Consider the following 27,080-nt stretch of genomic DNA (forward strand, 5'->3'; position numbering starts at 1 on the left):
TTACAATGGCATTAGAGTGAGTCCCATCACTGAAGTCATTCCCTGGTTTTTCTAAGACCAAAGTGCTGCCTTCGGGGGAGCCTGGCATTGTACGAATGACAAATGAATACATTAAATACATACATCTCATACATATTCCAAAATCAGAAAATGTAAAAATTTATTTTTGCAAGCATTACAAAGGGATATATCACTTTGATTGTATACATAAAAATATCAATGCCTTTAAAAGACACCCTGCGCCTTATTCAGAGGTGCACACAGATCATGTGTGGCTGTCATTGCTCCCTGATTCTCTAGTGGGACAACATGTAAACAAGAGTTTAAGCATTCCCATTGTGCACTGCCAGCCCTGCAATGCTCACTTTGCATATCGGAGCAATGCTTAAGTGTGCTGAAAATCAGATTATTCTGCCATTTGCGCAACATCGATTCCTTGAGCAGACTCCCATATAACTTTCTTATATGACCACTGTGGCACTGGTGCTAAATCTTCCCATGATACTCCCATAACACCTCCTCTAAAGACACTAGGTCACCTCCCAGAATTGGGATACATACAGATAACCAGCGGTGGGGATGCTGTTGGTCAGAATACTGATATCGGTAGAGGTTAGGTGAGTATATTTACCTTCCTCTCCCTAAATGTAACCCTCATTCCCCCCAGTCTGACCCAACCGGCCAGAGCATAACCCTAACCCCTGTAACCCACCACCTAAACCAAACCCCCCATGCCTAATGCTGGTGCTCCCCGCATATTTATGTTTGCCACCCTGTACGTTGGTATTCCGGCTCTGGCATCCCCGTTGTGATTCCAGGACTAGTCTCCTTGTGGTTGTCGGGCTGCCGATCCCATCCACTGGCATGCTGAATGCATCCCCCAAAATCCATTATGAACTGCCTATTGATCGCAGACACCATCTTAAGGAATAGCGACGTCATACAAATATGCTTTGACCATCACACACTTTGAGTTGCATGTACACAGTATTTTCACGCAGTCCCAAAAGCAAAACAATTGCTTAACCGCACAAACATAGGTTCTGAATGCACCTCGGAATCAATCCCTTTATTGCAATGTCCCCAAAGATTTCAAGGCTACAGTATCACTCGTGATCTTCTATTTAATCCAGTTACACAAGAGTCATTTCCAACACATATGCAGGCATGTATAAAGTATAAATATACAAAACGTCAATCTCATAGATATGTAAAATGTCATTTTAAATATGAACTAGTCATCTACGTACCTGTTTACGGTAATCCCCTCCCAGAGATCCCCACTGAAAATAGACCAATCACACTTTCCCAACCAGCAGCTTCAATTGCTACTTTGGTACCTTGTGTTTTATGTTTATAGATACTATAATCATGACATGTCCTTAAAAACAATTAGCACAGCACATTAGCCATCTATTGCTTATGTAAACCCCATGTCAGCTGTGTACACTTTGTAGTGTATAAGAAGTAAAGGCAATAGTACTACAATACTTTGTAGCATTTTTCAACAGTCCGAGCCCTGCTGGCAAGCTTCCAATCTAGAGCCCATTAACCACACTGCATAGATTTTAAACTCATGTGTCCAGGAAACTCTTTCTGTTCTGTAATTGAATGCAATATGTTTGCATTGTGATCCCTTTAATGTACAGCACTGTGCAGTGGCGTGAAAAGTGGGCAGCACCCTGGTGCCACACTCGGATTGTTTGAGACCAAAATGCCGGCTTCTATATAAGCGCCAGGAGCTGGGTGCTGCAGTGTGATATTCTCATCAAAAAGGATGAGTAGAGAGTGCAGGTGCTAGTCTCAGTGGTCAGCCCAGCATCTTCAGGAATGCCAGGAGTGACATCATCAGCATTCCTGTCGAGGCCACACCACTTTATAATAGGCCACACCCCCTTTTAGATGCATGCGTCTCCTGTGCCAAGGGAGATACACACTGTGCATCGGGTGTTAAAAATAAAGGATAATGAAAGTGAATAGTTTACACACTGACACTTTTAAATGTATAGATGAAGAGGCAGCATGCGTCTCTCTCCACAACAGATGCCCAAATTTACCAGCGATCTCTTGGATGCAGAGGTGAACAGACCCAATATTGGGGGAGTGGGTGTCAGTAATTAATTTTCTGAAAGGAAATTTTCCTATCCTGCTCACAATATCTTTCCTTCTAGTTAAGCAGTTTGCTCAGCACGGGCAGTGACAGATCCCTCAGCACAAATCGCTGGTGCAGCCCTGTGTGCTGAGCGATCTGTCACTGCCCGTGTTCTCAATAAAGAGAACACGGGAGATGTCAGGCAATAGCATAGCTTGGGGCCGCGCATCGCAGTCGCCAGGGTGCTATACACATGAAGCAATCCATGCTTTATTTCTAAGCGATCTAGTCAGATCGCTTTGAAATGGGGCTGAAATCGCCCGTGTATATGGCACCCTTACAATTCATTAAAAATATCAATGCATTATTCATTTATCTTCTATGTAAACAGTCTTAGAAAATGTATTGCAGCACTTGGTCCTGCAATGTACTTCAGGCCACTGGCAGCATGGAATAAAATGTGCCATGATAGCTGGCAATGTAAAAATAGAAGCCCTGTATAACCTCCTACAACAGAGCAGGGCACTAGGGGCGTATAACGTTATAGCCCCCACCCTCCCCTAAGTCTGTGCAATGTTTTGGTATCTCGCTATTCAGTGCAAACATCAGCCGTGCCCTTCCCGATTCACTGGCAACACTTCGCCTTGTTCTTCTTTGTGTTTTGATACAAGTTGCTGTCATTGCTGTTTATCCCTGGAAACATGAGACAGACATGGCACTTAGTGTTCAGAATTATATACAGACATAAACGACGTTACAGGTTAAATGCAGGGGAACAAAGACAAACCCTTTAACTATTCCAGAAACTCAATTGGTCGGCAACCAGCAGGTGAAAAAATGACCACTGCTGGAGTTTAATAGCAGATGCTGTCTGTCCCTGACTTGGATTGTGAAGATGGACATGACAGGATTATGTAGTTGTTGGCCTCTGTACAACAAATAGGCTGTAGTATCTCTTAAAATACTTCTTTCTGTAATTGAAAGTACAGAGTATCCATTATTCAAAATGCTCGGGAACAGAAGAATTTTGGATAATGGATTATTCCGCACTTTGGAATATTTTTATATTTGAATGAGGCATCTTGAGGTATCTTGCATTTATGTTGTATATACACATCAATCACATGAAATACACACAAATATATTTTATTTGTGCATGAAACAAGGTTTGTGTACTACCTCAGACACTGAATTTGAATGCCAAGCAATTATGTCCTTGCAAATATTTAGTGCCAGTTACATATCATGTCCCCAGTAGTGCCAGTTACAGGTGTCCCCAGGAGGTTTTTAGCAAAAAATAAAAGTACATTTTGGAGACTATGGTTTTCGGAATAATTTGGATAACGGATATTTGGATATGTTGTGGCACAGGGGTCCGACAGTTGGGATCCCGACAGTCATTAGCCCGACGTCGGGATCCCGACTGGCCGGAGCCAGACAGCATGGCAAGCACAACAAAGCCCCTTGCGGGCTATTCTATTCTCCCTCTAGGGGGTTAGTGGTCGAAGGGGAGAAAGATCATACAATGGTCAGTAATAAAGGTCAGTCTATACTGTCTTATTCCCATCGCCGTTCGCTGAAGATGGGGTGGCGCGGACGTCCTGTGCATGAGCAGGCATCACCCGCCTGCTTCTACAGAGGAACACCCAGCATTTTATGGGGATACCAATAAAACACTGGATGTTCCCCTGCTACCACCCCCGACCCAGCAAATGGCCCGGGGAGTGTGAATCTCCCCGAAGCCGCTGGCTGTCTTGGCTGGTTCCGAATTTGGATTGCAACAAGTGATCCCGAATCGGGCCCATAATACAGAGGATCTGTCTGAAGTACACTTCATAGGAATAAGCATAAGCATAGAACTCCGTGCTATATTCCAGTACTCTCTGATGCAATGACACCGGGCCTCATAGAAGTCTAGATTATTAAACAATAGACAGTGCACTGTTCTGTACTCCACTAACTCATTAGCAGAGAACAGCACATCTATAACCTCTCTCTGCAATTTCCCAACCTGGCCTTGAATACTCACTCACTACGTCACCGATTTTTCTGGCGTTCGTTTTCTCCAGCTCAGCGAGCACGCTGGTCTCAAATGTCAAGGATGCCACTCGGAAAAAGAATTCTTTTACATTTTCACCTAGAAAATCATAGTAATAGTTTATCTGACTATTGTAGATTAAAGACTTAGGGGGTTATTCTAGTCCATTCTTTCTGACAAAATCCTTCTTAGATGGACAAAACCATGTGCACTGTGGGTGGGGCAGATGTAACTTGTGCAGAGAGAATTAGATTTGGGTGGGGTTTTACTTCAAAGTGAGATCTATATTGCAGTGTAAAATCATGCAGTCAGTATTTACCCTGCACAGAAACAAAATAACTCACCCAAATCTAATTCTCTCTGCACATGTTACATCTGCCCCCCTGCAGTGCACATGGTTTTGTCCATCTAAGAAGGATTTTGTCAGAAAGAATGAACTAGAATAAACCCCTTAATCTCTAGATAAAATCTGGAGCATTGTGTGTTTGACAGGTACTTATAATACTGAAAAGGAGAAACCAATTAAAATAGCTGTATTTAGTTTCTGGATAAATCCTATACATGGTATTTAGGTACTTGTGAGTTATCTGGGCGTCCGATTTTTTGATTGTATGCCTTAAGTTAAGGCATACAATCAGATGCGATGCGATACGATATCGCATCGCATGCGACCATCGGATGCGATGACCCGATTTTTCCATAGGAATCAATGTTAAAATGGACTGAGTCCATTTTAACATGGAATTCAATGGGAAAAAGGGGTCCTTTTCATACCCCTACTATCCAAGTGGGCATGGAGTTGGATATAAACCTGTGGCGAGCGTAGCGAGCCACCGAGCCCGAAGCGTGGCGAGCGAAGCGAGCCCCGCGAGGGGCCGGTATTCCGTGTCCCCTCGCGGGGCTCGCTACGCTCGCCACGCTTCGGGCTCGGTGGCTCGCTACGCTCGCCACAGGTTTATATCCAACTCCATGCCCACTTGGATAGTAGGGGTATGAAAAGGACCCCTTTTTCCCATTGAATTCCATGTTAAAATGGACTCAGTCCATTTTAACATTGATTCCTATGGAAAAATCGGGTCATCGCATCGCATCGCATCCGATGGTCGCATGCGATGCGATGTCCCGATCCGACCCGATTTAAAAATCGGACGCCCGGATAACTCACAAGTACCGGTATTTATAATAACATTTAAAGAAACAATTAACAATACATCAATATTTGTAAGGCATATGAACACCCTTACAAAGAAATAAAGATCAAATAGGGTTGAGGATACCAAAAGTGTTCTCCATAAGGTGGTGAAGAGGAAGGTGTCAGAGGTACAGGACCTGTACCTCTGACAGCCTTCCAGCACTTTATTGCACCTCACCCCGGATCCGGACCAGCCGCCCAACCAACAGACCTTGTCCACTCACTCCATCACCCCCAAAGCACCACCTCTGGACTTCCTCTTCACCACCTTACGGAGAACACTTGCTGATATGCATCCTAAAATGGAATAAAATCTCCTGGAGACTGCACTGTGGTAACTATAACCCATCTGCATTTGCAGAGACTGTCATATTGGTGGCCCTCTGTGGAATTTTCACTCATCCAACAATTACCCCATTGTTACATGTGGACTATTGGCGGTATTCATAGGAACGGATACTGCATTGAGGTATATTTGCAATTGTTTTTATGTGTTATTAAATTTGCATACTTTTAATTGTTCATTGGTGTATTCCTTTTTTTCTTGTATCTGAGGGGTTGCTCTCCCCTCCTCCAGTAGCTGCTTCACGTCACACAGGTAACACCCCATTTTTTAACAGCCAAATTTGGCTGATTTGCCATGTTTCGGTACGGAAACTTCATCAGTAAAGTGGTTAATACATTTTCCGTCTGGTGAAGCAGAGGGATTAAAGTGAGTGATGCTTGACTGTGGGGGGATTTGAATTATTCACAGTCACCAAAGTCAAGTTTGAGGCATTCTGAGAGGAATGGGTACACTATCGAGGGATAAGATGAAGTTCTTTTAGAAGGTTAAAAATATACAATGATTTGATCACTGGTAAATTTAAACTTTTAGTCAAGCAGAGGTGTCACATGTGCGGAGGATGCAGGCTGCATCTGGGTGTCCCACTTCCAGGGGATGACACCAAAACACAGGCTCCTCTGTAGTGACAGTTGCCTGGTGTTTCAGTGTGAGCTTACTCAGCAGCATCTGGCTCCTGTTACTAAAGAGGAACCAACGGTACAGCCAGAGTCTCTGGAGGCAGCCCAGCATCTCCGAAGATGCTGGACACGCCCCCCAGAGTGATGGGTTTCCTATGATGCAATTTTTTTGGGGAATTTACACTACTGTTCAAAATTTTGGGTCACTTAGAAATGTCCTTATGCTTGAAAGAAAAGCACTGTTTTTTTTTCAATGAAGATAACATAAATTGAATCAGAAATACATTATATACATTGTTAATGTGGTAAATGACTATATTAGCTGCTAACATCTAGTTTTTAAAGGAATAGCTACATATGAGTATAGATGCCCATTTCCAGCAACCATCCCTCCAGTGTTCTAATGGTAGATTGTGTTTGCTAATCATGTTAGAAGACTAATGGATGATTAGAAAACCCTTGTGAAATTATGTTAGCACAGCTGAAAACAGGTTTGCTCGTTATAGAAGCTATAAAACTGTTCTTCCTTTGAGCTAGTTCAGTATCTAGAGTATCACATTTGTGGGTTCGATATTACTCTCAAAAAACAGAACTTTCATGTAAAACTTGACAGTCTAGTCTTGTTCTTAGAAATGAAGGCTATTCCATGCGAGAAATTGCCAAATAACTGAACATTTCCTACAATAGGTGCTCACTTTAGTGAACAGCACAAACAGGCTCTAGCCAGAGTAGAAAGAGAAGTGGGAGGACCCGATGCACAACTGAGCAAGAAGTCAAGTACATTAGAGTCTCTAGTTTGAGAAATAGATGACTCACAAGTACTCAACTGGCAGCTTAACTAAATGGTACCTGCAAAATGCCAGTGTCAATGTCTGTAGCATATAGGGAGAGTCTTAAGGTGCGTACCCACGGTAAGATATAGTGCAAAATCTAGCACACTATCTAGCTAGTTTCGAATAGCATGCTAGATAGTGCACTATATCTTACCGTGTGTACGCACTATCCGACGTACGATGCGCGCTGGTCGTCTGGCAGGGAGCTGCTCGGGTGAACATGCAACTCAATTCTGTCTAGAAAGCATAAGATAGTATAGTGTAGTACAGCTGTGACGTCATATCGTATATGATATCTTATGCACATTGTATGTTATTTTAAGCACAAATCTTATGCTTTTGACCACTGGGACTTTCCTGGGAAATCTTATACAATATCATATGGAACATAAATCGTACCATGGGTACGCACCTTTAAAAACATTGTTAATTGTATATTGTTATTATTTATGTTATGGAGTTACAAAGAGACGCTGACCATACCTGCTAATGAGGACACAGACCAATATTCTGCATGCATTTCCTTAGCCACCTTTATAGCATCCTGTTCCATGAGTGCATACTGAGAAGGGGACTGCATAGAAAAGACAACATGAATACATGCAATGATTAACACAATTACATCATCCTTTTACTTTTAAGTAGCAGGAAAATCCAATACAAGGAAAAGCTTAAATATTCAGATATGAAGGCACATGCACCCTTCATCTTACCCTTTTCTGATGTTAAACACCACTAAAATGAATTCTCATTTCTTAAGCTGGCCTAGCATGCTACAATCATACAGATAATGGACTACAAATCAGATACAGATGTATCAAAGCATGGAGAGGAAATAGAATAACAACCAATAAACTCCCAACTGCCTTTTTGAAGGCGGTTTGAAAAAGGAGTTAAATGCTGATTGGATGGTACTTTGGGCCTGATGTCACTAACTTTGGGACTAATTCTTCAGTGCAACCGTTCGGCTCAGACAAATGCGCAATAGGAAAACATCAACCGATTTGCGTACAATAGCCAATTTGCGACCACATCTGATTTAGGCCCAGTGTGCTTAAATAAAACTAAAAAAAGCTACAAGATACATTTGCTAATGCAGCCCACACACGCGCCGATGCCAGCGGTGCGATGCTGTACGATGGGGTGCGCGCTCCCGCGGCACCCCATCGCACAGTACAAAAAGTATGTGCTGCACATACTTTTTGTACTAGCTTTTTCTAGCACAGCATCGCATCGCATGCACATCGTATGCACAAGGCATACGATGCGATGCTGTGTGTGCTAGTTAAGCCCACAACGCACGCTGGAATCGGTGCGTGTGTGGGCTGCATCACATTTTTACAAGTACATGGTCATACATGCGTCATAATAATGTGAGGTTAAGAAGTGATAATATATGATATAAATGACGATTATTAAACCATCAGTTCAAATTTTAGAAAAGCGGTGAGAGGACATTATTATTAGATATACAGAGATTCCATATTTCAGGGTTCCAATTAATAATTTTACAAAGAAGAGATCAATATCAAAATAAATCTGAACCTTGGTTTATATATTAGAAACAGGTACAAAAGGCTCTAATAAGAATTATTAGTTATAATTGTAGCATTAGCCATGCAAAACTTTGTATCATACGCAAAAAGGTTCAATATCCCCAAATCTGCTTCTAGAATAAACTCTTATTTTTTTATAAAACTCTTCTGGATTTGCCTGAAACAAGAATGGAATCTTGGAGAACGTTGGAGACAAGAGAAGTGATACAATATTACTTACAGTGAGATCTTTCTTTAAACCGACCAGAAAAAGCAGCACAGATGAGGGGTCATTTTCCTTTAGTGCATCCTGAAGCCACTGCCTGTCAGTCAAGTAATGTCAGTGTCAATGTAGTGATCCAACATATTGCAGGCATGTATTACAGATTGTCACACAGGCCAATGAGAATCTCACTTACTTTGTGTGTTCTAACGATGAAATATCTGTCAGATCAAAGGCTATAACTATAGCTGAAAGAGACAACCATATCTAGGTTTATTAAATGCACAATTTAAACAACAAATTATTGCAGCGAAGTGCCCCAGGCCGTCACTCTGATCGGCTCGGTCCCCCGCATGTTTGCACGGGGGACCGATGTTGAAGCACTGCGAATGCGCATATTTACCTGTGCACAGTGATTTTGTGCAAAGCCTCTGTGGCGCTTGCACAGGGGGAGGGGTGATGGAGGCGGGGAGGGGGCGTTCACATTTGAACTCCCTGCGTTTCAACGATTGGCGACCATCGAATGATTACGGGGCTTCATGCTACCCTGCAAATGGATGTTAATGCAAAACATCCATTCCTAGTGCAGCAGGGATAATCGCTGGGTGGCCTGGGCAGGTACTCGCATGCCCAGCGGGCGATGTTAGTAGGCTCACTAAGCAGCGAAATACTGCTGTTTTGGGAGCCAACCAGAATGACCCCATTAGTGTTGTGAATAAATAAGCTGCATTCTCATAAATAATGGTTAAACACACAAAATAGCTGCCTCTAGTGTACGCAGCTGGAAGATGCAGACCAACTGTAATTAAAGGGATGTGGATACTGCCATCTACTGGACAAGTTTACAATGCTCATAGATTTATTTATTTTTTACACAACTTTTCATTAAAATTGTGCACAATCATGTAAATCATGATCGACAGCCAGCCTTGAAGAAGATACTTTGTATCGAAACCGGTCGGCTACCCACACGCTGAGGAGGATTGCAGAGGCTCTTATCACTGTGAAGGAGTTTCCAGGGACGCCTGCTTTTGTTACATCATAAGCTCTGATTGTCTACAATTGCATTGTGGACATGCGCAAATGGTGAGAGTCCTCTGTTATATACCCTCCGTGTATTTTAAAAGGAATTGTTTTTACGGTACTTATGTAGTATCTGGGCTGCCGATTTTGTGATTGTATGCCTTACCTTAAGGCATACAATCAGATGCGATGCGATGCGATTCGATGCGATTTTGCATAGGATTCAATGTTAAGAAGGTCCTGTTCATTTCCCCACTATCCAAGTGGGCATAGAGTTGATTTTATATAGCGTGGCGAGCGCAGCGAGCCACCGAGCCCGAAGCGTGGCGAGCGGCCGCATATTTCTTAAAAAGTATTCTGTGTCCGCTCGCCACGCTTCGGGCTCGGTGGCTCGCTACGCTCGCCACAGGTTTATATCCAACTCCATGCCCACTTGGATAGTGGGGAAAGGAAAAGGACCCCTTTTTCCCATTGAATTCTATGTTAAAATGGACTCAGACCATTTTAACATTGAATCCTATGGAAAAATCTTGACCATCGCATCGCATACGATTTGGTCGCATGCGATTTCTAAATCGGACGCCCAGATACTACATAAGTACCGTTTTTACTATTAAAACGTATTGCACCATGATGTCTTTCTCATCCCTTTGAGTCTGAAATCTGGGAAATAGAAGACAGAGTGGATTCCCTTGGTGGTGAATTATCCCCCTCAAATCACAAACGCATTTGTCTACTGTTAATCAGGTAGACAAAAAATCTGGTACGAGTTTTCAACACTTAAAGGCGTATCACACTGAAAATTCTCTGTTAACAATATTACACTATTGTGCTTTTTTCTTTCTTCTTTTTGGGTGTAATTCACATGAGAACAAGAAAGAATCTGTATTAATGCTGAGGAAACCATTCATATCCTGTATGGTACATGATCGACAGTCTGTAGTAAGTGTTTCCTTATCCAAAATATTTTGTAGACATGTTCATAAGGAGCATTTGTAATCTCGTGGGGACTCATGAATATATATACCACATTCATTAATGATATGTTGTTTTTTTATCAGCATACATATAATGGGCCTGATTCAGAGATGTACGCAGCGACTGCAGGAGGCATCTTGCTAAATAGATGCTTCCTGTCTGCTTCTCTGATCTGCTGCTGCGTTGGATCGTCTGCGAAACCGTAGTCATCTGTGTAATCATCAGGTTACTCAGGATTCCTGGGGAATTCTGGTCGCTAAAGCAGGTCAAGATGCATCCAAGGATACAGCCACTGGCTTCAGCACCCTAGAAGACTGAGACGACCTCCCCTCTTTTCTGTACCTGACAGCATTCTCGCATAGGCCCTTATTCTGATTGAGTCGGACGGCTGCGTGTGCGGATGGACGGCCGATGTTTTGTGTTTGCGCATGTGCAGAGGCGTTTCTGCGCATGTGTGAACGCCTCGAACGTCCAAACACGGCGTGAATTCCGTGCAGAAAACGATCGTTTTCATCATTCGATGGTCAGCGACCATCGGAGAATGGGGGAGGTTCCCACAGATGGGGGAAGTGTTCACATGAAACATCCACTCGCGGTCCATTCGCTTGGCGTCCTACTGCATTCGAGCGATCCGTACGATAGGCGGGGTTAAAAACACTCGGTGCCCATCCAAAATACACATCCGTCCGATTCAACCAGAATAAGGCCAATAATGAGGTCTGCACATGTGCAATGCATCATCTGTGTATGCACAAGTCTCACACCATCTGAGATGTAAAACCATCACGATTGCATACATTTCTGAATAAGGGCCCATACAGTATACTTATATTTACACACCGACACACATGTAAAATCAAAAATACAGGAAAAGCAACAAAAGAGCAACATGTTCTTGTAACCAGACATCACCAACAACCATCCAGCAATGAGTCATACCTTGAGCACCTCTGTAGTATGTGGAAGCGATGCATTTAAACCTCTCTTGCCCGGCTGTGTCCCAGCTAAAACAATAATGACACAAAACATAACTTATAAAAAAATAGCCTTTCTGTAACCAATTTCTATTTGAGCTTATTTTTTCAAGTAAAAGACATTTTTAGGGGGAAACAGAAAAATTGATTGGAGCAAGTGAAATGCCTTCCCATGAGGGTGATACACTTGGTCCAGTGAGATTCAATTTTTTTCATAATGCTAGAAAAAGTAACTCTGTGACAGTGGCGATTACTTTCTCATTTGATGAGAATATCTTCCCAGAGCCAGAATATCACGTTTGGATACAGAAATAAATCGCTCAGGGTCACATATGGATAGGGAATCAATTTGAAGTGCAATTGGTTTAATTCTGCACAGAATTAATTTTTGTGGCAACTGCTAAACTGCTGGCTTCAAACGACTACTGCAAGTGAACAACACTTTACGTCTGGCGTAAATTTTTGGAGAGGGAAGGTTTATGGCAGTGATGGCTAACCTTGACACTCCAGCTGTTGTTGAACTACACATCCCAGTATGCCCTTTATCAGTTTTGGCATGGCCAAATAGAAAAACGGTAGCAGGGCATGCTGGGATGTGTAGTTCAACAACAGCTGGAGTGTCAAGGTTAGCCATCACTGATTTATGATATACTTAAGTTGATGCACTTGTAACTTGATCATATTAAGGCCTCCTGTATAATAGTACACTTCTGAGTCACACTGATCTCTATTTGCGCTAGCTAGAAGTCAGTATAGCATATAGTACAAGCTATCCTTTGTTCTCTCATCAGGAACGATATATTTTATGGAGGACCTGTCAATGGCACTCAAAGGGATTAAAACAGAGTTGAACACAAGTCAGTTGCAGATGTATCTTGAATGTATTCACACTATGCATGCTCAGGAGCTGAGTGTACGCAACTATAGACAATGCAGACTCATATGCAAGGGTGTGGTATGATTCACCGACAGTCGGGATCCCGACTGCCTGGTCTCAGACAGCGTGGCCAGCGCAACAAAGCCCCTTGCGGGCTCGCTGCGCTCGCCACCTATTCTATTCTCCCTCTATGGGAAAATACGAGGGAAAATAGCCGACGGCCGTTGGGAACCCAGTCGTCGGTGTTTTAACAGACGGGATCCCGACGTCGGGTTAATGACTGTCGGGATCCCGACTGTCGGGACCCCATCCGCCACCCATATGCAAACAATTAGCAGTTCTGCTTGGGACTGATACGGTGTAACTGGGTAGCAAGCAACAAGGCATTTGTACAATGGCAAAGATTAGCGAGTTCAAGTTGTAGTTGTAAGTTAGGAATTATGCCTTTTTCATATGGATATTTGGCACCAAGGATAGGACTGGTGGAAGTGCACACAGATAATGATGACCAGTAGCAAATCAATTGTCCGGCAACAGAAATGCATACAACTCTTCATATGAGTAAAGAACTGCACACGCAATGCAGGAGCAAACCTAGCCAATTTCTACCCAAATATAAATTCAATCTTCCCTCCCAGCTACACTGAGACATCCATTCTGACATAGAGGGCCAGATTCTCTAAGCTTCAAAAGTGATAAAATGGAGAGTGATAAACAGCCAGCCAATCAGCTCCTACCTGCCATTTCACAGACCGTGTTTGAAAAATGTCAGGCAGGAGCTGATTGGCTGGCTGTTTTTCACTCTCCATTTTATCACTTTTGAAGCTTAGAGAATCTGGCCCACAGTATGTTATACAGGATAAATCAATTATTGGGATGCTTTGCAGGTTTTCATGTGCCCAGCCTTACATGGAGCAGAGACTAGTAATCTTAGGCAACGTGTTGGGTCACGCATAGATATATTTATGTTGAAACTGGCGTCAGGATGAAACAGAGAAACCTGAGGGGAACAGTTTACAGTCCGTTCATCCACATTTCTTGTTACTCACAGTTGTAAACTGAAAGGAACTCCCAGGATCTCAAACCTCTCCATCTCAAAGTCTACCCCGATTGTTGCCTTGTAGTTTTTGTCAAAGATGTCTTTACAAAACCTGAAAATAAAAATAACAGGGGGATTAGTCCCGGGACACAACACATTCAGCATTACAGTCAGAGCCGAATATGGCAAAAGGACATCTATATACGTATAGTGCAGTGGTTCCCAAACTGTGTGCCGTGGTTCCATGGGGTGCCTCGGGGCACTGGCAGGGTTGCCTTAGGTTGGTGGTCCAGAACCAATAAAATGTATTTATGGCCAATGAAATAGGTAAAAATCAGTGCTCGTGGCTTCCAATTATAAAATATGTGGGTAAACAGAAGTGAATCATGGTCCTCACCCATATAACTGAACCTAAAGGATAAAATCTAATCACAACTTATTTCATTTAATATTTTTTTCTGAAATTCTCAGTAACAATCTTTTGGCCTTGAGGTGCTGTGAAATATATTATGATAAATTAGGGTGCCATGATTCAAAACGTTTGGGAACCATTGGTATAGTGACTAAACCATCTCAAAATACAACATTGTGTAGCTAAAAGTCCTACTTGTCACAAGTGTTACCCATTTGGAATTAGAGGCCATATTTATACTGACTGAAGTTCCACTAGTCATGCCATCTACTCTCAGTTCTAACGCGTTAGGGTTCATTTTAACCCAGACTCCCATATGTGAGGAGTTTGTATTTTCCTATATGTGCAAAGTTTGTATTTTTCTATATGTGCGGAGTTTATTCTACCTTGATGTTCAGCAGACAGAGGGAAGGTAATGTCATAAGACCCTCCTCTTTAGCAGCATAACAGCGGACCCAGTATCATACTAATGGTAGGCCAGCATTATGCCGCCAAATTGGATGTGTAACAGTGCGAGATAAGTGTATTTTTAGTTTATTTATTTTTCATTCTATGGGCAGTATTCAATGAGGCCAATTCGCCATGTTTTATTGCGAATTTGTGCTATTTTCGCGTTGGAAGGTGATTTTTTTGTGGCAGAAAGTGAATCACCCTATTCAACGTGCACTTTTCGCCATCTTTCTAAGTGATTTTCGCCGTGTGTCGCCGTGTAGCAAATCGCCATCTTTTCATGTGAACTTTTAAAATAAAAGTTTTTTTTTTTTTTACATTTGGTGTCAAAGAAATCAGGAATTTTATTCTGTGAATGGGCATGTTATTTTTATTCATGTGCTTATAGCACATGAATATATATTTAACTTAAAAAAACATTTTTTTTTTTTTTTTACACATAACAGCCAGCAGGGGTCCGGGAGCCGCTCATTACATATTCATATATTCACTGCTCCCGATCATTACATATGCACGATCAAGAGCAGTGAATACCCGGTTCCCTGCTGGCTCTCCCGGGGGGGCAGCTTGTGCTGCCTGGGTCCCGGGGAGCCCTCCTCCCCTCCACATATGTTCTGGGGCAGGCAGGGAGACTTCCATCTCCCTGCCTGCCGCCGTCCCCCGGCTCCCTGCAGGACGCCGCAGGGGTTCGCCATCAGGGGCAGCGGGCCCCTGTGACGTTGAATACGGGGATAGCAGGGGGACAGTGAGGCTCCGGAACACGGCGACTGTGCAGCGAATCCTAAACAGGAATCGCTGCACACCCGATAATGTTCATTGAATACTGCCTTATAAGGTAATTGATGCACATACAAAATAGGGATGTGTGAATGCTGGAGGTGATAGTGGTTGGATGCAGGGGGATCCCAGAGTCACGATCAGTGTACTGGACCTAAAGATTTCTGTTGCTGGCCCTGCCTATGAATGAATACAACCCATTTGTGTGTGCTGCAGAAGAGGTTTACATAAAATGCCCACTTACCTATTTATTAAGCATGTCTTTCCCACTGACAGGTCACCAACCACAATAACCTTGGAGATCTTAAATCTGCTGGGAAAGGAGTGAAAATGGAACACAAATAAATCTATGATTATTATTAAGCAAGCTAAAAGACTGTAGATGTAATTAATATTTACAGGCACATAACATCTTCATAAACATACATATTGTATATGTGGCTAGAAATTCTAAAGCTTTCTGTGTAATTAGTTTCTGCAATGTCAAGACGTGTGAGAATTGTATTTGTGTTCCAGTTCATTCACTTAGGATGTGTTCCGGTTGGTAACTGTAGCAGGTGGATCTGGATTATGCCAGGCACACGTCAGACACTTATATGCTGCTTGCTCTCATGTCGTAAACCATTTATGTGCAACAAATGTAACTGATATTAGGCATCAATTAAACAATGAATCCTCCCTAATACAGCGGAAATAACTTGCTGCCTGTCAGGTCAGACAAGAGAGGTCCTCGCTAACGACGGCCATGCTGCAGCATAGCACGCGCTACTCTCATCGCTCTCTTCCCATCGGCATCAACAAGAGTACATTAACTTGGCAATGCCAGCAACCGCCTGAGTCCCTGCCACCGCCAATATTGGCATTGGCGGGGATCATATAATGTATATGAGGCTTAAGTGTAGTGTAAATGACATTGTAAGAGTGTAATGTAAAATACAGTGTGTGTGTAATGTAAACTACAGTGTAAGGGTGCAGTGTAACCTACAGTGTAAGGGTGCAGTGTAACCTACAGTGTAAGGGTGCAGTGTAACCTACAGTGTAAGGGTGCAGTGTAACCTACAGTGTAAGGGTGCAGTGTAACCTACAGTGTAAGGGTGCAGTGTAACCTACAGTGTAAGGGTGTAGCGTAAACTACAGTGTAAGGGTGCAGTGTAACCTACAGTGTAAGGGTGCAGTGTAACCTACAGTGTAAGGGTGCAGTGTAACCTACAGTGTAAGGGTGCAGTGTAACCTACAGTGTAAGGGTGTAGCGTAAACTACAGTGTAAAGGTGTAGCGTAAACTACAGTGTAAGGGTGTAGCGCAAACTACAGTGTAGGGGTGTAGCGTAAACTACAGTGTAAGGGTGTAGCGCAAACTACAGTGTAAGGGTGTAGCGCAAACTACAGTGTAAGGGTGTAGCGCAAACTACAGTGTAAGGGTGTAGCGCAAACTACAGTGTAAGGGTGTAGCGCAAACTACAGTGTAAGGGTGTAGCGCAAACTACAGTGTAAGGGTGTACTGCAAACTACAGTGTAAGGGTGTAGCGCAAACTACAGTGTAAGGGTGTAGCGCAAACTGCTCTGCGGTGTGAAGGTGTTTTCATGCAGCATGTAACCATACATAATGCAATCATACAGCAGATTATTTAATGTGTATGATGTATAAATACATTGCATTCCTGCATCGCTGTGTTGCACCATCATATGGTGATTACCAAGCTTCAGCATGACCATTCCTCATTGCCATCCCCTGACATTTATATTGTGTAAAACAATAAACAGATAACTACATAAATAATTCCAGCCCCAGTGCTCATTGCCTCAACTAGTTTCTGCAAATGTGTGGAGACAAACAAGGGAGAGCACCACTGAGGCCTTTATACAAGGCAGTGCAGCTCACACTACACCCGGCACCCTGTCATAGTGGGAATCAGACCCAGACAGATGAACATAGAGCTGAATTACATGGGGAATCAGGCCGCAAATAAAATGTGAACCACCTCCTGAGAAAGCCGGCCTTGTGCTGAGGGGCACTGGAACACACCTAACCCCCGGTAGTTTCATATTGAGCAAATTTTTTATAAAGGTAAAAAAATATTACTATGAAGGTTGTTTTTTTCCTGGATATGGGGGGGGGGGGGGTTACATATTACATATTGTTTTTCTGGCCCAAACCTCCTAAGTCAGACAGTTGGAAGGTATAACAGTTGTGCCAATACAATAAAATAGATTGAACCAGTTAATTTCCCTGTTCGGTAATTAAGTATTCCGGGTTCCAAAGGTGGCAGCAGATTTATCGTTACTATGGTAAAGATTGAGCTGTTAAACTCCAGCAATAATAAATAGCACTGAGTGCAGGCACAGAGGCAGCTCTGACCTCCACTGGAAAAACCTACATACAGTGGGCAGAGTTCCCAGAAGAAGGGATGTTTGGGAGAGTCTGGGTGGGAAGGAATGAGCACAAAGGATCGCAACGTCTACATAAAACATAAACTAAGAATAAAAACAATCATCACAAGAAATACACATTCCAGTAATGTAGGTAGTACAGCCCTAAGGGTTAAGCCCAGAACAGCTACTGACATCTCTGTTAAAGAAAAATAACTGTAATTGCAGGTTTAAAATATGTCCAGTGGAAAGACTGGAATATGGGGCACTGGGGTGTTCGAGAGTCTCTCAAAACACAGACGGTTTGTAGTGTTGAATAATCTAAATCAGATTTTATAATTAGTGAGAAAAATATTTTTCTGTTAAAATTTGTTCTGGGCAGTTATTGTACTTGTAAAGGAACAACCCTGGTCCTGACACACCCAGTGCAGTACTGTACATGGCTTTCATTGTGTAGGCCTAGTTTAATCGGTACATAATCAGGCGGCCTGGTGTGATGACATCACATATAAACTAGTCACCAGTAACGTGTGGAGAAAGTGTGTCAGGCCCTCACAGAAGCCGAGAAAGTGTGGCAGGCCCTCACAGAAGCCACTATGTGAGGTTGGGCTGGTCACACAGTCCCATATGTGTACTCTCCTAAACAGCAGACAAACTGCATAAGAGAAAAACATGGTGAAAATGTGGCATACCATATGATTAACATGTAGGCTGTTTCATTTATAAGGACCACCTTATTTGTACAAGGAACGGTTCAATGACAAATGGCCCAAAGAACAATTACAGCAATAGAATGAAATGCCTACAAGAGCAAAGAATATCATCTAAAAGACAACCACTGATGAAAGGTGCCAGACAAAAGTAATCCACTAGATGTCATAAATAACATCCCTTCAGTTATCTGCTTACTATACGTAAGCCGGGTACAAAATCCTGGGTGCGACCCAGCTTGCTAGTGTAAAAGGGGTATCACTAAGATGTGAGTTGTATTAAAATGGGATGTTGCCCATAACAACCAATCAGAATCTACTTCTTATTTATGTAGCACCTTTCAGGATAGATAGAATCTGATCGGATGCTATGGGCCAACATCCCATCTTCCATAGAGCATCTCCCATCTTTGTACATTTACTGCTAAAACACCACACTTAGGGGGGTATTCAATGTCAGGGGCACGGCTGTCGAGCTAGCGCGACAGCCGTGCCCCTGTCCCGTTCTCGGTGAGCTCGCCTGGAGCTCGGCAGTCGGGATTCAATGTCCCGGCCGCCGTGCGGCGAGAAGGGGGCGTGGCCGCGAGTTGCGGCCGGGGAGTGACGAGCTGCAGCCGGCAGCTCGTCACTTCCCGGCTGTTCTCGGCAGAATGAGCCCGACAGCTAGAGATGTCGGGCTCGTTCTGACAGGAAACCCTGTTCAATGCTGTCGGGGAAGACAGCATTGAATAGGGCCCGTCGAGCATCTCCCCCACGGGAGATGCTCGACGGCGATTGAATCTCCCCCTTAGCAACACAGGTTTATATCAGTACATTGTACCCTGCACAACTGTCAGATATTTAGTCATATATAATACCAAAAAAAGCCTCGACCCAGGTTATTGCCTCTTCAGTCCGGGCCGGGGCTTGGTGTAAAAGGGGTAAAAAAACAAACAAAGAAAACAAACCCATGTCCTGTTCCCCGGGTGTCCAACCCGGCAAATTATCAGGGTAGGACATGGGGCTTCCCCGGAGTCATGGGCCATGTAAATGGGTAACCCAGGTCATCCGACCCAGGGACTCATTTCCACCAATAGGGGAGCCCCAACTTCTGGACCGCAGCGTCCTTCTGTCAGTCCAGAGGTTGGCAGGGGCCATGTACAGCCTCCTCTGCTGTCTGTGGTACTATACAGACAGCAGCGGAGGCAGGGAGGTGAATGGATGCCTGTGTACGGCATCCATTCACATCATGAACGGGGGCTGGGGGCAACCCAGCAGATTTCCTGGATGCTGAGCTTACCCCCAGTGTGTTGGTTGGTGTTGGTTCTGACTGGAGAGTTTCCTGGTGCTTGGAGATGATGTCATCTCCAAGCGCTGGCTCAGGGCCCGACTTCACCGGCATCGCCCACCCTGTATAATGCCAGGGGACACCGGTGTAAAAGGAAACAACTTCCGGGTGGCATCCGGGTGCGACCCGGTAGTTTTTGTGTAAAAGTGGTATTAAGCTACTTTACAGGACTTTCATTGGGCTGCTCCCATCCTATGGAATGCCTTTCCACGCACAATAAGACTCTCCGCTAGCCTCCAAACTTTCAAGCGTTCCCTGAAAACTCACCTCTTCAGGCAAGCCTGTCATATTTACGTTCCATACACATAAACCACTGAGGCACTTATGTATTATATAGCTTCCCTTCTGGACTTGTAACTTGGTCGGACTGCTATGTTATTACTGATGCCTGTCCTTGTGTTTCCCTCCTATATCCCTATAGATTGTAAGCTTGCAACAGGGCCCTCTAACCCCCAAGTCTGTCTGTTGTTACTTTTATCACTGTCTACTATTGTACAGCGCAACGGAATCTGCTGCGCTATATAAGAAACTGTAAATAAATAAGTATTTGCTTACCCCACAGTCCCTGTTCTCTGCTGCTTGCACGCACTGATGACTTTGGGACTAAAGGAATCCCTGGTTTGGAGACACACTTCTTTTTTGAAACACTAGAATAAAGAGCAAAGTAAAAGTCAACTCTGACACAATTACACAACCATTTGTACAATTGAATGTTTATTATTAAGATGAAATGCTTTACATTTTTCATAGACACACAGCTGTTAGGTGTGGCGTGAACAGTAGATCTAAGACAATGACAAATGAATTCCTGCAAACCCATTACAGAGAAGTTCCTGCAAAATGAATCAGACTTTATTGATACATAGCCTAAATGGCAACTTATTATTTTATGTTGTCGGTTAGAATAAAACAATCATCAGGGAAATCATTAGGGTTCATTTTAAAAACTACATTGTGAGCAGCCTTAATATGTGCCGATCAGACTCTCCACTGTACCTACTGCCAGTTCTAGCCTTAACAACCTACTGGTCAGAACATTGGTTGATTCACAAGGCTCTCAAGTCACTTATATATGCGTGAACCCTCAGGAGGAAGTGGGTTCCATACAGTGATGTCAGCTGCCGGTCCCCCCACGCCATCGGCCCATTAGCATGGGAACGCCCAGCGTTCTCATGGGAACGCCTATGAAATGCTGGGTGTTCTCATATGCAAATGACCCACCCCTCTCCGCCCACATACTTGGGTGCGTGAGCCCAGGGAACACCCTGTTCGCTGTAGACGCACTCATCCGGCATATGCACATGCGCAGAAATGACCCTCCGCATGCACATATGCCTACCATCGCTGCCCTTGCGAAATTTATGGTCCGTGCGAACGCAATGTCTGAGTCCGGCCAGTCGGGATCCCGACTGTCGGGACCATATACCACACCCGTACGTTGGGCTGTGAATTTGCAACCCTGTCAATTATAGGAGGCCCACGCATGTGCTCTGCGGACCATGCATGCGGACCTTGCTCTATACATGTGTGCAATTTATGGCTCTAAGCTGCACTTCAGCAAAGAAGTGCATTTGTTATGTACACTTGGCTCAATGCACCTCCTTCAGGTCCAGTTGGTGCTTCTTTTGAAGTTCCAATTATCTCGATGGACAAAGATTTCCCAGCCTCTGTGATGGGCGTGTTGTGTGTCCCCATAGGTGCCGTAAGTCACCCAATGGTGAGTTAGTGATCCGATGTCCGTGATCTAGGTTAAAAGTCATTCAGTAAACACCCATTGCCTTCCTCTTTCATCCTCGTCACTTTAATAACCTCACTAAGGGCCAGATTCTCTAAGCTTCAAAAGTGATAAAATGGAGAAGTGATAAACAGCCAGCCAATCAGCTCCTACCTGCCATGTCACAGACTGTGTTTGAAAAATGTCAGGCAGGAGCTGATTGGCTGGTTGTTCATCACTCTCCATGTTATCACTTTTGAAGCTTAGAGAATCTGGCCCATATGGTGGACATTTTGCCGGAACTTGTCCTGTATTATTTTTTTTCTATTGTCTGACGGGGTCCAGGATAGGAGAACCCCTGATCTAGATACATCAGATACAAAACTGTGTGTAAATACTAACACAAGGATCTGCTCTCTCAGATGCTGCTTGTGCTGTTTGCTGTGTCTGCGCTCTGTCCTCCAGGCATATGTTCCACCTCATCTGCAGCTGAGAAAGTAACTGTAACTTCCTGTCTGGCACCACAGTCATTAGCCAGTTGTGCTGCCTCCCTGATCCTACTTGAATAGACATGAGGACCTGAGGCTAAATGCAAAACACAGGGACCACCTAGGGTGAGAGTGCTGGAGGACTGTCAATGAGAGGGTGTCACATTACACACTAGTGGGAGGGAAAAGAGACAGGAAATCTTACATAAAATGTTAAAACAGTCACAGTTTTCGCACATAAGAAGTAAAGCGGTTTCTGATGTATTGGACACGTTTTAGGATTCTCATTGAAAGTTAATAGCGAACATGTATTCTGCAAGCAAGAAAAAAAAACACAAATACACAAAACAAAGTTAAATGTATTGGATGTATGCCTGGAGTGAACCAGATTAATATGCTGCTGGTGCCAAACTGTATACATGTGGAAATGGTTTGAAAGAAATATGGTATTCTTACATGTTTTTCATTGTGTGTTAATTACCTTAAAGGACCATACACACTGGGCAATTTTGCCCAGTGTGTATGGACAGTGATGATCGTGGTCATCGCTGGGGGGAAAACCGACCAGTGCATACACACTGAGCGGCTTTCCCCCCTGCCCTGTCAGCGGATGGCAGACCGCTTTCTATAGAGCACTGCTATGGAAACAGTCCACAAAGCCGCTCATCTGCTGGTAATACCAGCAGATGAATGGCTTTCCCGGCAATGATGTGGGAGTGCGCATCACCGCGCCGTACACACTGGGCTGCTTTGAGCTGAAAGCCACTCAAAACACCAAGTTTGAGCGGCTTTCAGCTCAAAATCCCCCAGTGTGTATGGGCCTTTACCACTATTTTGCGGCCAACTCAGCAACAATCCCAATATCAGCAGTAAAGAAACAAACCAATTCTAGAAATGCAAACATAAAATCATGGGAACCCAAAAGGTAGTTTCTTTTTGTAAGTGCTATTCTATCAGGACGGCTGCAAATTCACAAAATCCCATGCAAAGCACATTTTTTTATTGCATTACAAGCTTCAAAGGAACACAGTATTACACCACCCATAGATCAACAAAAATGTGCCCACTTGAGTGCAGTTCCATCAGAAGTAGCGGCTAAGGGGCATATTTGTCACATTACCTATATTTCATATCTGCAAAACAAACATAGTTTGCTTGTAATTAATTATTACATTTCAGGTCCTGGGACATCCTGTCCCTACTAAAAGTCTATTAAGCAAACTGATAGCTATTGGCATAACCTTGTTTTGAGGTATGGACCCAGCTAATGTGCTTGCATGGCAGCATGTGACATGACACATACCCTATGTTATATACCCATGGGTTCCTTTTTAACTGTCTATGTGGCTAATTCAGGTTTGTGAGGAGGGACTGGGGTAGACAACGGCTCCGGGAAAAAGGGGCATATAGCCTCCATATTTCCAGGAGTGGTCAGGCCAAGGATTATGAGGTGCAGTTTCTTTGGCCTCACAAACTGCCATACGACAGGCAGGCTGAGTGGGATTAGACTTACTCCAGCTGCAGAGAAGCACCGTGAGCGATGGTCAGGATGTTCCTCTTAATCCGCAACCCCTATAGGTCTCTATGGTGGATGCAATGCTGTCAGACTTATCAAAACGCAAAGCATTCCTGAGCTTGATCCCAGCAGCTAACATCATCTAAAGATGGTGTTAGTTCCCCTGGAACCCTCCCCAGTAAGGGCTGCTACACATGCAGGAGCCACATCACTGAAGTGAACATCGAAGGTTCAGGCTCTTTTCAGAGGCCCTGTCACTGCATGTATTCATTCATGCTGGCAAAGTAATTGCATTCTGCAATGTGATTTTGGCTGCAAGTATTGTGCCCAAATTGCATAGCAATTGTGATTATTCATACATGGACCACTAAGTAAGGTAAGTAGCAGAGGGTTGGAGCATATGAGAAGAAAGATAATATGGTCTGGGCCGGTATCCACAATACTTATGCTGGCCTTACCTACTGTATATGGGAATTTAATGGAAAAAATACTTTACAATACAACCCGGAATAGAACCTGTGGCAAGCGCAGCGAGAAACCGAGCCCGCAGGGTGGCGAGTGTGCAAGGGGCTTAATTGCGCTCGTCCCCCATTCGGAGTACCGGCGGTCAGAATTCCAATGTCAGTATACTTACCATCGGAATTCCGACTGTCGGCCTGTCCCACCATACCACCCAACACAAAACGTGCTTCAGCGCCGCAGGCATAGTATGTCACTGCAAAGCCTTAGCAGTCATCCAAAGTGCTCAAGTTCAGATGGGCCGAGTGAGTCAGAACAATACAGTAGTGATACTGTAAGATAAAGCTGGATATGTATGTGCTGTATTTGATTCAGTGATACAGCACAAGGGTACAGCAATTCTTTACTTTCTAGATTATAAATCATTTCCTTACCTGGGTCAATTCGGCCACAATCCTGTCTCGCCGCACTGGGGGAAGGACGCTCATGATTAACCGCTCTCTGGGCTCTAGACTGTGGTTAAAAGTTCCTATTAGAAGCAAAGTAAATGATTAAATTACGATTAGAAATAATAAGTGATCGAATGAAGTGAATGGTTAAAGCCACAATCTCACAGTCATGATAATGGTATAAGAAAACCATACATCAATGCATTGCTGATTCCTCCCACAGATATGAGTACATGTGTAGTCACTGTGTATAAGTAACCAGGAGATTATGGATGATTCATCTGTTTTATACATTTAGCTGGAATGTTTATACAGGGATGAATCTCCATATTTAAAATGTTTGGGATCAGAAATATGTTGGATATGGGATTTTTATATTTTCATACTATAATGAGATACTTGGGGGTGCGACTCAAATCTAAACACAGAATACATTTATGTTTCATATACCCCTTACACACACACGCACACACACAGCCTGTAGGGATTTTACACAATAGTTTAATGCTTTTGTACAGTAAACAAAGTTTAAACTGAACATCATGCTGAGAAAATCCTAAAATTTCACAATATTCCATATTTCAAAATATTCACACTCGTTTCACATTATTTTAGTATCACCTGAAGACATTAAAGGGCTTTTGAGCAGTCTTTGTGAAAAACTGCTCCAAACCCCTTAATTTAGGTTTTTAAGTAACCAGATTGCATTTACCATACTTGTAATGAAAAATGCGATCTGGATGAATTTACAAAAAGTACTGAAAAACCTGCAGTGAGCCCCGCGATAATAACGCCAGCTTTACACACGTCTCACTGCGATATAGGGATGGCCATCGACCATCCATGATTAGAAATCATTGATGGTTTATGGCCGATGTCGAATAGTTTTGCCATCGATGGGGGAGAACCAGATGGTTTCCCACCATCGATGTCAAGCTAAAATGAATAGTTTCGTTTTTGCTTTTTCCACAAGGTGTCAGGACACGGAGCATAGCCCCGCCCCCAGCACCCACGAAGCCCCGCCCCCGCATTACTACAGGCCAATCAAAGAAAATGGATGACCATCAATATATAAAAACATTGATGGTCATCCATTGAATATGTATACACTATTGATGGTCAGTTGCACTTTTGCCATCGATAGCAACTATCGATGTCACAGCTCGCACGGTCAGTATTCAACTGACCCGCTGCACACTCTGTTTCCCCCCCCCGCTAGGTTTTTGCAGTGGCAGGGAAGTGGTGTGTGCGGCTGCTAAAACAGCGAGGCTCTCAGCTAAATGCAGCAGGCTCCCTGCATTAGCTGTGAGCCTCGCTGTTTGGAGGAATCCTCGCTGGGCTCTGACAGCGAGGATTCCCCCGGAATATTGAATACGGTGAGGTGCTGGCGCAGGGGTTAAATGGCGAGGGCCGCTTGTTATCGGTGATCCCCACGGGCCCAAATCGGGGTATGTTTCATGAAGAGTGGAGATCCACTGCAGGGACAGGGCTTTCTTGCATGCTCTGTCCCTACCTGCGATAATTGATACATCTGGTCCCACATTGCAAACTGAGACATTATTACTACAGCACATCCATATCCTCAGATGCAGATGGTGATAAATCAGCCCTTAAATCCTCTAAAGTTTATTTTTCCAAAAAGTGAAGCACTGTAAAAGTGAGAAAATAGTTTCCGAAACATAGAAAAAACATCTTACCTCACTCTTAAACCATCTTGAGTAAGAGTTTACATAAACCCCAAAGAGAGTGTGCAGGAGAACCACTGCTGGATCCTCCTATAACAATGCTGCACAAAGCCTGGCTGGGGAGAAGTGTGCACAATTGTGGCAGTAACATGAGAGCAGGAAATTCCAGGAGATCTCAACTGTAGCAGGCAGCACAAGAACCACACAGAGCAGAGGCAGCATCCACACACAGAACACACAGAGCACAGGCAGCACCACAAATAACAGGCACAGAGCACTGGCTGCAGCTCCATACAGACCAGGCACAGAGCAGAGCAGCCCCGGCAGGATGCATGACAACAGCTTGCTACAACACACGCAGCACCACGGCTACACCGCACGTTTCCACAGCGATGGGAATGCAGTTATACACATACATACACACACATTACCCTACTAGGACCGGGGTTACTAATCCTGCTTCTATTCCAATTGTTATTGTGATTATAAGATTGTAATCATCACAATAACCCCATACACTGTTTGTAATATGTCACGTAAATGTATACTGTATTGTACACACACACACACACATAAAAAAAAAAAAAAAAAAACATAAGCTTGTTGCAGACACCATGTGCCTTGCTAGGTGATTAGATGGTGAGTGTGTGTGTTGGAGTGGGGGGCTGCTTACCTGGCACAGAGCAGTACCTCCTGGAGAAGAAGTGTCACGCTGATGATCACACAGTTAGCCGAGGGTGCAGAGAGGGAGATGGAGGAGCCGGCCCAGCTGCTACAGCTGCGTCTTGTTACTGTGACTCCAACCTCTCAGTCGCCTGGTTATTATTCTCCTGATTCCCACCCCCAGTTGCTGACTCTGTTCCTCTGCTGAAATGGAATGGGGGATGAGAGCAGTGACTAAGCCCCCATGCTGTGTACACGGCCAGGAAGTGCCTGTGAGCACCCCATGCTGAGAGAA

At 43.8% G+C, this 27,080-nt stretch overlaps 1 protein-coding gene across 2 annotated transcripts; it reads right to left on the minus strand.

The window, feature by feature from the left end:
• Positions 1-143: 143 nt before the first annotated feature.
• Positions 144-27,080, minus strand: RAB34 (RAB34, member RAS oncogene family). Of its 2 annotated transcripts, none has more exons than XM_083172372.1 (11): positions 26,796-27,080; positions 24,423-24,517; positions 20,367-20,458; positions 15,651-15,716; positions 13,778-13,879; positions 11,817-11,881; positions 9,073-9,124; positions 8,895-8,976; positions 7,602-7,692; positions 4,122-4,229; positions 144-2,785 (listed from the first exon to the last, which is right to left on the minus strand). In XM_083172372.1, the coding sequence occupies exons 2-11, from the start codon at positions 24,474-24,476 to the stop codon at positions 2,718-2,720; spliced, it is 780 nt and encodes a 259-aa protein (XP_083028498.1). In that variant the 5' UTR covers positions 24,477-24,517; positions 26,796-27,080; the 3' UTR covers positions 144-2,717. The 2 variants fall into 2 exon arrangements, with proteins under 2 accessions (XP_083028498.1, XP_083028496.1); XM_083172370.1 differs by having other exon boundaries at positions 15,651-15,719.

This window comes from Crinia signifera, chromosome 2 (genome assembly GCF_055691185.1).
Source record: "Crinia signifera chromosome 2, ASM5569118v1, whole genome shotgun sequence".
In the NCBI taxonomy this organism is placed as follows: domain Eukaryota; kingdom Metazoa; phylum Chordata; class Amphibia; order Anura; family Myobatrachidae; genus Crinia; species Crinia signifera.